The sequence below is a fragment of the Nuphar pumila genome, chromosome 15, assembly GCF_984573655.1.
Source record: "Nuphar pumila chromosome 15, dmNupPumi1.hap1.1, whole genome shotgun sequence".
NCBI lineage: Eukaryota > Viridiplantae > Streptophyta > Magnoliopsida > Nymphaeales > Nymphaeaceae > Nuphar > Nuphar pumila.
The window spans coordinates 65,337,189-65,350,006 of record NC_143263.1 but is presented as its reverse complement, the minus strand read 5'-3'; the positions used below and the strand labels follow the sequence as shown (position 1 = coordinate 65,350,006).

The following is a 12,818-nucleotide window of genomic DNA, read 5'->3' as shown; positions in this document are numbered from 1 at the left end:
CTCTGGCCCCTGTCTCTTTTTTCTATCGAGCAAAGGCTCGATAGGGGCCAATGGCCTCTGCGCTGCCCCTCCTTTCTTTAAAACCCAGCAAGGGCCTCGAAGGCCCTTGCCCCTGTTATCATCGCAAAATTTTTACTTTTTGCGAGTCAAACTGACCTTTGAAAAAAAATTTGAAAATAACTCGCCTCCATTTTAAAATGCGGGAAAATTCCGTAGAATGGGACTCGCCTGTCGGTACGAGGTTCAACCGTTCCTGCCACCTTTAACAGGGGTAATTGAACCAAGGATCAATCTTATGCTCTACTCTATTCAACTTGTCTAAATCATATTCTAATTTCTAAATGCACATAAAATCAGGCATGTGCTATGAATTTTCAGAAAATGCACATTTGAAAACATGATGTTTGCTTTGAATGATTGAAATATTTAGAAAATGTAAATCTTGGAAATGATATCACATGAAAAATCGTGAATTGGGATTTGAAATGTACTTCTGAGAGAAGTAAAAATCGATTTTGAGGAATCCTTGACATTTGGTGCAAATCGATTCTGAGAAACTTGGTTTCTCTGAATTCAAACTTTGAAATTGAAATTCTAACTTAGAAAATTTGAATTTGGAACTTGGGAAATACTTGAAATATCATTGGCAAATCCATATTTTGAGAAAATCGATTTTTGAATAAGACTTAGAAAAATTTTGATTTTTCTAACTTCAAACTTTGAAATTGACTGCATAACTTGGAAAATTGAATTTATGAACTTGAGAAACACTTGAAATATTCTTTGAAATTCAATGCTTTTGGGAAAATCAATTTTGCTATAAGACTTAGGAGATTTTGAGGAATTCAATTTCCTTGACTTAGAATTTGAATTGGAATTGGCAAATGCATGAAATGAATGAATATAAATTTGAGGATTTGAGAAATACTTTTTGTATTTTTGAGAAATGCAGTGCATTTTGAAGTTAGCCTAAGAGTGTAGGCTGAATGTGGCTAATGTGAAGATCATAAATCTGGGTATCATTCGTATTCTGACTATGGCCATAAATACAAATTCCACCAAGTTTATAAACTTCATAAAAGTTAGTGCATGTGCCATTCGTGTAGACCATGGTGAGTTTGAATATGCATGAATCATCATCCATCACACACTGACATTAAAAAAAATAAACTATATGCAATGCAACCTATGCTAAGCAGGAAATGTAAATTCTTATTCCAAAGTTTAATTACAAATTACATCACTATTGAAATTTAAATACATGAAATTAAAGAAACTAAAGTCTTCAATGTACCTGCAAAACTAGAAAACTTGTTAGTGAATATATGTTGGCTTTTCTAGATTTATCCAGCAATATCAAGAAATTGTTGGATTTTGCTAGATATAAGCCTTTTTGCCATGATTCCCTTAAATAAAAATGATGAAATATGAAATAAAATTGAATAAATAAGGAAGATAAGATATGAAATTTCGAAATTTGGGTCAAAATGACCAAAATACCCCTAATAACAAGACTATGGCCTTGAAATTAGGGTTTTTAGAAAGATATTTTGATAAAATGCAAGTTTTGAAATTTGAATGGAAGAAACTAAGCTAAATATGATGTGACATGCTTAAATATGTGAAAATTAGGGTTAGGGATTTCGAAATTGAGGTCAAATGACCAAATTACCCCTGATAGCAAGACTATGGCCTTGAAATCAGGGTTTTCTGAAATAGATTTTGGTAAAAATTTGGGTTTTATGACCTAAATGAAATCAAATAACTACAAAATTAAACCTAAAGTATCCTAAGATGCTTATGAACATAATAAAACCCTAAAACTATATGCTTATGCACGAAAATCCAATAATATCACAAAAAATATGATTTCAACAGTGTTTTTGGATCTTTCAGGTATCCTGTTTTGCAATTTTATTAATTCAGACTTCAAATGGATTCCAAAATTCATCAAATTCGGTACCTGCACTTTTTATAACCCTAATGTCTAATTGGAATTATAAAAATAATTTTTTTGACATTAAATTAATCCGAAAATTGCATTAAACCCTAAAAATATGCTATTTTTGACCTAATTCACCAACCAGTTTCAGTCCAAGACCCGAACCAGGGATCAAATCTCCATGAAAATCTATGAAATTTTACAGAGACTAACTAAGAAGGAAAACAGAGATTTTCCAATTTACAGATCGGAAAAAGCATCTCCGGTTAGGGAGAAACCCTTCCGGCAATCTGAGCTAAAATATATCACTTTTAACAGGGATTAAAACAGCTGTTTCAGATTGAAAATACAAACATAAATAACAAACCTAAACAAAAATCTCTGAAATTTTAATAGTAAACAGTAGACAGAAAAATAGCAATACTCACTTTTTACAGATCATGAATCGGATCTGTGGTTTAGGATTTATGACTAACACAAGTCTGATTAGAGTTTTGGTAAACCCTAATGAGTTTTAAATTTAAAAACAGATTCTCTGAAAGGGGAAAAATACTAAACAGTAATCACAAAATCCGAAAATTTCACAGCAGATAGATCTACTCAATGTGAATCCATAGCACTTTACAGATCTAAAATCGGATATAAGATGAGAGAAATATCATAACAGCAAGTTACCTTCTTGATTTTAACCACGATTTTAAAGCTTTAAAAACCCGATTTGATGTCTGATTGACAGGGTTCCCGAGATCCAAAACCTCTGATTTTTCTACAGTAACTCAATAACTCATGCATGCATCACATATAAAAAAATCAGAAATAAACAATGAATACTTCAATCCGAAATAACATTATCTTTACTGTTCTAAACCTAAAACACACAAAAATTTAAGAAACTTGAAAAACCATGCATTAACTAATGTAAATCAATAAAATAAACCATAAAACAGTAAATAAAAATTATTTCTATGATATATAACGTAAAACAAACATGAATAAACATAAAAAATAAAATAAAATCAGGGAATCAATGGCTGGAATTCAATATTACCTTTAAAACATAGATTTAACCCATGAAAAGGGTAAATCATGTATTTTATTGGTTAATAATGTAAAGAATCATGATTAAATCACTTTTAACGGATTAAAATCCCTGTAAATCACATAAAACAGGGTTAGATCACCTTCTTGGATCGTTCTTGCTTATTCTTGATGGTTCTTGAGGTTAAATCATGATTGATCTTCCATGAGGAAGGGTATCCAAGCCTAGATCTAGGTTTAGAACATTAAAATCATTAAATAAAATATGAAAAAGCAAAAGAATTCATACCTTGGAGTTGCAGCAATGGAGGAAGGGCTGGAGAGGAGAGAGAAGCTCCAAGAATTGAAGGTAAGTGAATAGTAAAAATCCTCCCCCCCTATGCTCCCTTTTATAATAAAAAAATTAGGTTTAGTCTTGGATTTTCAAATTACTTTTTTGCCCTTTTTAAAACCTATCCAAAGTCATTAGGGGGGGGCAATTTTTTTAGAGACTCCTAATCCTAATTAACACCTAATGACACCCCTAATTAACCCTAGAGACTCCAAATGTGGTGCCACTTGGCACTTTCCGCATTTGATTTTTAAAATCTTAACCAAAACCTTTAAAAACAATAGTTTGAAATCAAGTTTTTAAAAATGGGTTTTCAAAATGGATTTTAACTCTTCTAAATTTCTAAAACTAACCAAGACAATAACTTGACCTAGTTTAGCCCTGACTTACTCGAATATGGCGCCACCCCGAGTGGGCCCTACTTGAGTTTTTCAAAAAGCGATTTTAAAACTTGAAATTGAAGGAGTTTTCAAAAGGATTTTCAAAGACAAACTTCAAAGTTATAATTTTTGAAATGGCATAGGGTCCTAACTAGGTTAGAACTCCTCTGGATATGGTGCCAACTGAGTGGGCCCACATCTAATTTTGAAGAATTTTGAAATAAACACTGAAAATGGCTTTGAAAAGGGGTTAAAATCGACATTTGAAATTCAAGATCTTTGAAAATAGGGTCTCAAGCGAACTGGAACTCCGAGTTAGAGTCCTGAACTCTTAGGACTCTGAGATCTTAGATTTTAAAAGCCAAATGAAAGAATTTTCGAAAGATTTTATCAAGAAATGATGAAATAAGTCAGAAAACACAGTCAGGGTTAGACTCCTAACTCGACCGAACTCTAAAATAGAGTTTTGAACTAACTAGACTCTGTAAAATGACCTAAATTTTAAAAATAATCGAAAAAGACTGAAAATGGAAGTAAAACAGACTTCAAAACAGACTCCTGACTGGATTAGGACTCTGCTGAAACTTTCAAAACTTTGAGAAATTTGATAAATAGAGGAATTCAGAAGCGACACCACCACAATGGGTCTCATCTGTGAATTGAAATCGATTAAAATTTGAATTTGAAATGAATCCAGATTGTTTTCTTGAGAAAATATTTCGAAATATAAAGTCCTGGGGTTGGAAAATGACAGAGTATTGAATAAAAACCAAGGTTTTGAAATTGATTTTGAAATAAAAGCTTTAAAATTCAAATCTGGATTGAATGTTTTGAAATAGGAGTGCTGGATCTCGAAAATGAGATGCAATGACATGCAATGCTATGCAATGCGATGGAATGATATGCAGAATACATGCAATGATATGCAATGATCTGTAATGACCTATGAAATGGACAAACACTGGATGAAGGTGAAAATTTGGGGTGTTTACAGCCCCTCCTTTTGAAGACTCAGCAGGGGCCAAAGGCCCCTGCCCTCTTTAGATATCCGGCAGGGGCCGATGGCCCCTGCACCTATCTCCTTTAACGACATGGGTCATTGGACCCTACCCCGTTCTTTTTCGTAATTGTAGGGGCCGATGACCCCTGCATTGAGTTGCGGAGAAACCGAGTTTTCTCCCTATCTTTATTCTTTTTATGCATGCTAAACAACGTACTTTTGCAGTGTTATGCAACGGAGCCCGTTCGCGCCCCGCGAACTAAACCGACGATCACCTATGTTCGTAGACGGCTTCTTTCTCGCAATACCCCAAGGTAGGAGAAGTTGTACAAGGACTTAAATAATTAAATCAAACTTAAATAATTAAAGATCGAAATGACTTAATGATATATTTATATACATATACGTATATAAGTACACTTTTAAATCAAGGATGCAGTTTCGCGATCCTTGTCCTTTGCTTTCGCATTTCCTATTTCTGTTTGTCGTCGTGCTTTGCACCCAGGATTTGGTTTTAGCAATTACTACTTACTGTATTCTAATTCAAGGACGCGGTTTCGCGATCCTTGTCCTTTGCTTTTGCATTTCCTATTTCAGTTCGTCGTCGCGCTTTGCGCCCAGGCTTTTGCTTTCGTATTTACTACTTACTGTCTTTTAATTCAAGGACGCGGTTTCGCGATCCTTGTCCTTTGCTTCCGCATTTCTTGTTTCCGTTTGCAGTCGCGCTTCGCGCCCAGGCTCTTACTTTTCGCATTATTGTCATTCGTTCTTGCCTTGCCATCGACACAGCGTATTCAGAAGGAATACCTATTCTTCTATTTTTTACCCAATATGTTTTGGGAAAACCCTTGATCTGGGGCAAGAGCACGTTGTTGGGTGATGGGTTCATTTGTGAAGCCCATTTACCAAAACCAGTGTCGTGACTTGCATAGCACCTAAACATTGCGTCATCAGTTGTCAGATTCGAGAAAATCACATGCCATATGTTGGCAAGTTGTGTGTCGTTTCGAAAGATTTGAAATGTTAAAATAGCTTTTTAAAAAAACATTATATCTCTGCGAAACACACTCCTGAGGCTCCTATTAAGGACCCATATCCCTTAGTACTACGACGATTGGATGAGAGAGTCTTATGACCTCGATTAGTGCTTTGTGCACGTTGTTGAAAACACATATAAAAAAAATAATGGGATCACCTTCATAGGCAAGATGCTTATTTTGGTCTAATGGACCAGAGCATGAAGAATGAGACAACGGCCAAGAAACCCCGTCGCGCTCGATTCAACCTAGCTTCGTCAAGAGAGAGGACGAAGGGTACCAACTCCGATGGACATACCATTTATGGCTTTTTACGGGCATAAGACCCGTCTTCCCCAGTCATCGGAGGTTAGGGGGGATTGGGGCTACAATAGTTAGCCTAACACTTCTGCAGAAGTTGGATGCATCCATATCAGGCCTTGGGGACTTACTCTCTCGATCATCGGTCGTCTCTATAGGAATAGGATTCAATAAGACAACCGAGGTATCTTAAAATACTTAACATAATGAACACTCGGCTTGGACTCGACTGTTTCGACTCACGTGCCATGTATCTACCCGCATGGCCGGTTAACAAGTAAATACTAAATTGAGCATGCTCACCTTTTCAGTTTGTTGTACTTAGCTTGTTCCTTCGGTCTATTTGCTCAGTTTGCTCGTTACTACCTGCTGCATAAATTATTCATGCTTAATTTAGTTCTTTCTGTTTTTGTGCTCTCTTTCTAGTTTTTCGCAAAACTAACCCATTTCATGGGTAAAGGTGACGAATAGGTACATCAGGCGATGGCGCGACTGCGAGATAATTTAAGGATCCACTGTTTCTGCTCGTAGTTATTCTCCTGGACATTTTTGGTTTTTGATACGGTTTTTTCTTGAGGAAATCCAAATTTTATACAAACTTGATACTCTCTTTAAATAGAAGAAATGGTTTCCTAAGTATTATTGCAGATCATCCATGGTAAATCTTTGTTTTCTCGCTAACGTGCCCAAGGTTGTCAAACCTGTCCTTTTCCTTTTAAAGAAATCGTTTCCGCTAGTTTTAAAAACAAACTCTGTAAAGAAAAGGAATTTTTCAACTATTTCAAAGAAATTATAAGGTTCAAAATTTTGGGGCGTTACACTTGTGGATAAGTGGTCTCTGGTGTCCTTGGCATTAGATGTGTGGTCTAATGTTCCGAAGGTTATTTCGGTCGATAGCTAAACTTGAAAACCAGTAATAAAATACAACTTGTGCTAAGTTACCATGAGAACCTAACTTGACCTCAGAGATTTTACCCGTTTGGTGTATCCGCGGGCAACAATAATAATAAAAAGAGGAGCTTAAATTGTGTGCATCTAATAGAGACATGCATATGAAAAGAGTACTTTGGTAAAAAATAATAATTTATGTATGCATATGCATAAAAATCATGCGTAATTCTGCTATGCATTAGATCATGCATATTTACTTGTTCCCTTAGTTATAATGTATGGATAAATACATGATATGTGCTCTCTATTGCAATGATAACATGTCTTTAATGTATAATTAAGGTTCCTGTTAATATTAATTGTTCACTCCTGTTTAGCATTTGTTCTTTGTTACTTACATGATTGTTTAAATTATGAAATTATCATAAATGCATCCCTTTAAATTATTTCATGAATCTTATTTGTATTCTTTATGCTTATTTGTTTTATTAGAGTAATCCATATGCAAAATTCTTTGTATTCTGACACTCTACTTTTGGTGTTGTTCGCAGCCTCAGATGACCAATGAGGTGACTTGCTCATGAAAGGAGCTACGAAGGGACCACACGACTGGTTGACAGACTTCTAAGGACAGTGTAGCTCCTTTTTATTTCATTTTATGCACTCTGATGTCCTTATTTGATTTTCTCGTGGCTCTATTATTTCTTAAGTAATAAAGTTGATTTAGTTTGGGTTTGGATGAAAAGATGGGGGTGTAAGATCCCTGGTGGTGTGTTGAGTTATTCAGTTGTGAGTGAAACTGTAAAGATTACGGGTGTCTGGGAACTTTTCGCACTTGTTTTAAAAAAAAAAATCTGTATTTTTTCAAGGGCATGAGTTGGGGTCATTACAAGAGCTCCTAACAGCTAGCTATACTAGCCGTTAGGAGGCTCTAACAACTAGCTTTTTCTTCTCTTTGTATGTAATAGGGGACTAAGTCAATCATGTATGTATGCATATTTTGAGAATTTTGTGAGGTTAATAACATTAATATTTTTCATATTGTAAACATGTGCTTCTAGCCCTTAGTGGCTTGTGTTCTCGATTCTCTTGCCTTGGTGGCTTGTGTTTGCGACTCTAGTAGTCTTCTGTGTGCTTTTGCACTCTTGTACTCAATCCATTACATTTTCAATATATCATGATATTATCATATCAATATTGCAATTGCCAGCAAAATTTTCCGCATAATTAAAAAAAAATTCAAGTAAAAAACTAATTTTTAAATTTCCAGAATTGCTTGTCAGCCTTCCACCAGAAATTACATGATATTATTCCAAATAAAATAATTTATGTACTCACTCAAACATTGCAATGGCAATATTGCCATGATACTATTTACCAATACCACTGGCCTAATAAATTACAAACAATGTCAATTGAACATCATAAATGCACTTCAATATGGATGGGATACTAAGTAAAACTCAATATGGGAGCTTGCTACCTCACAGATATAGTGTAACAGCATGGTGAATGCACATTTTAATGTTAGAGATAAGGAGGCAGCCTGCAAGCAATCTATGCATGGAATACTTATCGATGAACTCAATATGGGAGCTTGCTACCTCAGAGATATAGTGCATGAGCATGTTCTCAATGCCAGATTTTAGTGTTACAGATGAGCTGGGGCAGCCACTACAAGCACCTTGCATCCTTAGCTTGACTATACCTGTATCACTGAAGCAAGCACAAAGATAATTAACTTGTAAGTGATTATTAATAGAAGTTAAAGAAACATAGTAGGAGTACATACGGATCAAAACTCCGATATTCAATGTCACCACCATCATCTTGAACTGCTGGGCGAATACGAGTTTCTAGTAACTCCTTGATCATTGCAACAGTCTCAGAATCATCCTATGTGATAACATAGCAGCAAAAAAACAAGCAAATCAATCAGATTTCTCTTCTACTGATGTATTTAGAACCCACAAATTATCTACTGACATGGATCATATCAATAGTTGCGGATCAAGCAGCTGTGATTGCATTCCTTATGTGATGCAATAAAGAGAACCAGGTTGGCCACTCGTTCTCTGCCAGGTCGCCATTGGCACAATGCAAGATAAGGCTCCAAATCAATACATTTCAACAACTAGATAAACTTGATGTGTCAAATTCAATTGAAGATAAGTCATAAAACGACTGTAAAAGCTTTCATGTACAATGTCAAACAACTCAGTTTTAATCTTGTTCTAAAAATTCTTGTTGAGGGGAAGCTATCTTAAACAATTCTCATGGCATGTAGCCCATTTTGCCTAACATAAAATGCTAACCTATGCAATTATGTATGTACAATACACATAACCCTGCAATATCCAAATAAAGGTAAGAAACAAGTTTCATGAAAATTGAGAAAAAACCATCCAATTTCCAATGGTGGTTAACAAGAAGTAAATCACAATTGACAACTAACGCCAAGGACAAATGGACAGTGCACCATTGAAACTATTCAGAAACTTGCAATGAGAAGTGAAACTTTTGATTCACAACCTCTCTCTATCTCAAGTCGGTCAAAAACATCTCTCACTCAATCTGACTCTACAGATGCACTAAGCATACTCTCTCTCTCAAGTCAGGGTCAAAAACATCTCTCTACTCAATCTGACACTACAGATACACTGAGCATAGTTTGTTTGTTAAGAATCATATATTTTCAAAATAAAATCACGATTCTTTAAGTCATAAAATTTTGGTATACTGTAGATCATTGATTTTGGGTGCCCTCATATCTTGGATTGTATATTTAAAAAAATCATGATACTTTAAGTTGTGAAATTTTAATACATTGTAGAATATTGATTTTTGGTGCCCTTGAAAATCCTTATTACACATTGCAATGATGTAATGCAAAACCTGTCCTTTTTTATTAAACAAACCATGTAGATGACATCTGCAGGGCATTTTTTATCAGCTGATCATTCAATTGGATTATTTAGGATGGGATACATGGGGAGCACCAAAACTTGGGACACAACTGTTAAAAATGTAAATATACATATATATGTTTATATGTATATATATTTATATATATACATATATATATTAATGTGTAACTAGATAATAACTAGGGTTAGCTTAGGATTTTTTTTCTTCTTTTCAGTTGTGAGAGGACTAGTCTATTAAATATATATATATATATATATATATATATATATATATATATATATATATATATATATATATATATATATATATATATATATATATATTCTTGGTGTAGTTATATCAAAATACCCAATAGGGGTATTTTTGTCATTTCATTGTACATTTTATTTTTCATAGGATTTTCTTTTTCTTATTTTTATTTTGTTCTTTTTATTTTTTCTTTTTTTTAAATTCATTGTAAAGGGACCATTGGGGGCCCCACTATTATAGTCGTTCGGGCTCCCCAACGACTATAATGGGAGCCCCAATTGCCCCGCTCTTAGTGCTCTCCTTTTTCTTATAAACAGAGGGTCTTTCCCTCATGTAATTTTCGGTTCTTTATTGAGCCTTTGTATTTCCACATATCTCATTACATGGTATCAAAGCCAATTGGATTCTTTGCAATTTTGAAAGTCTTTTTATTGAGATCCTTGTAAGTTCTTTCTCATCTCTACCTTCTTCTTCATCATGGAGCACGATTCAAGAGTAGAGCTATCATTCAAGCTCAATGGCTCAAATTATTTGATGTGGGTGTCAGCTATGGAGAATCATCTTCATGGAAAAAAACTATGGGGCTTCGTGATAGGGACCACTCTTGAACTAACATTGAAGCTCACCAAGATCGAAGGTAGTGTTAAAAAAGCTCTTGATGGTGAGGATCACCTTAAAGCAATTAATGAGCATCAAACAAAGGTAGAGGATTGAGAAAGTAACCACATGAACAATGTTGAGATAAAGATTTGTGCCAACATTGCTAAGTTTACAAGAGCCAATGATGCTTGGTTCTTTCTCAAGGGTATGTATACCCAAAAGGATCTAGATAGCCAATTTTTTTATCAAGAAAATATTAGATCCACTAAACAAGGGGACATGAGTATCCAAGATTATTTTAGTACCTTATCTCCCTTTTGGGATGAACTTGCTCTTCTTGAGCCCAAGTGGGTGGCTCCGAAAAATATTGAATTAAGAAGATAAAAAATTGAAAAAGAACATTTCCTTCAATTTCTTTGTGCTTTTAGACCTAAGGGTAGAAGCAAGGTCTTACCTATTGAAGATGCCCTTGCCGAAGTATGCTAAGAAGAAACTCGTCTTTGTATGACTCATAAATGTGATGAGATCTTAGCTGTTACTAGGCAGGGATCTAATGTTAAGCCTTATAGGCCTCCCTACTTTGCCAAAAACAATGGTTTTAGAAAAGGTGTTATTTGTCAACATTGTAATGAACCGAGACATATTAAACCGGTTTGCCCTAAGCTTAAAGGAAAGGTGGTCGCGGTTGGTGAAAATGTCCAAAATAAAGAAGTGAACAACAATGGAGGAGACATTAAATGTAATGACAAAAAAAAAAGTTTGGTTTGGGCCGGATCCGGACCCGACCCGGGCCACCGCCCCTTGCTGTCATTAAAAGACAGCGAGGCAGGCGGGAGGAGGGTTACGAAACCCCCCTCACCGCCTCTCTCTCTCTCTCTCTGACTCTCACCCTCTCGCTCATTCACCGTCGCCGACGTCGTCAACTCTTGACAGCCCGCCGCCACCGACATCATCAACCCTCTTCCTGTCGGCGAGTTTCCCTCCGGCGACCACCAGGTACGCCTTTCTCTCACTTTTCTCTTCCGTTTCGCCGCCCCTCCTCCCTCGTTTCTCCTCTTCTCCCTGTCATCGACAGACGGGGGCAAATCCCTTCCCGTCGGTTGTTTACGACGGGGAAGGGTCGTGCGACAGGGGTTTTAACCCCACCTGTCGCCGACAGGTCGGCAGGGGTAAAACCCCTGCCGCCTGTGAGGAGGGTTTCGGCAGGGGGTTTTGGGGCCCCTGCCTACCGTTTCGACTTTACCAGGGAGGGTCGATACCCCTCCCTGCCTCCTGTTCCTCTAAGGATTGGTCCCTGTCTCGTATCTTGTTAAGCGAATCGACAGGGGCCTTTGGCTCTTGCCTCCTCTCCCAAAGGTTGCAGGGGGGCTATTGGCCCCCGCGTCTCTCTCTCGTTGCTCATTTTCCTAGCAGGGGCCATCGGCCCCTGCCCTTTTTTTTTTGTTGTTGTTGCTTTTCCAGCAGGGGCCAAAGGCCCCTGCCCCTTTTACTGTTCCAGCAGGGGCCATCGACCCCTGCCCTTTTTGTTGTTCCAACAGGGGCCATTGGCCCCTGCCTTTGTACTTTTCCAGCAGGGGCCGATGGTCCCCTGCTTTTCCTTTTTTCTTTTCTTTTAAGATTTCCAACAGGGGCCGAAGGCCCTTGTCTTTTAAAAAAAATAACCAGCGGGGGCCGATGGCCCCTGCACCTGTTCTTTAGCGGCAAGGGTCATTTGGCCCTGCCCCATCCTTTTCGAGTCAACTGGGATGGTTGGCCCCAGCCCTATATATCGGAAGTCGAGTCTTCGCCTTGTTGTTGCTTTTGTCTGGGTTTGCATGTTAATATCGCATATTTGCAGCTACGACGGATCCCACTCGCGCTTCGCGACCCCAACCGTCAATCGTGTACATTCGCAGACGCCAGCAAGCTCGTAACTCTCCAAGGTAGGGAAAGATTGCACGAAAGATTTGGATAATCGAATTAAGTTCAATTAAACTAAAAACGATCATTAAATGAATATATATATATATATACAAATATATATATTTATACGAGTATGCACTTCACTCAAGGATGTGGTTCTGCAATCCTTGCCCTTTACCTTCTATCAGTTTACTTGTCGTCACGCATCGCGTCGAGGTTT

The 12,818-nt window shown here is 36.8% G+C and overlaps 1 protein-coding gene across 3 annotated transcripts in view; it reads right to left on the bottom strand.

The window, feature by feature from the left end:
• LOC149815479 (nifU-like protein 4, mitochondrial) overlaps positions 1-12,818 on the bottom strand; it is a 317,157-nt gene that overhangs the window by 119,755 nt on the left and 184,584 nt on the right. The window contains exons 2-3 of one of the 3 annotated variants that reach the window (XM_089989857.1): positions 8,712-8,815; positions 8,524-8,635 (exon numbers count right to left, since the gene is read on the bottom strand). In XM_089989857.1, coding sequence (XP_089845983.1) covers positions 8,524-8,635; positions 8,712-8,815 — 216 coding nt within the window. Of the gene's footprint in view, positions 1-8,308; positions 8,636-8,711; positions 8,816-12,818 lie in introns of those variants that run through there. The other 2 variants (XM_089989856.1, XM_089989855.1) reach the window with 2 other exon arrangements.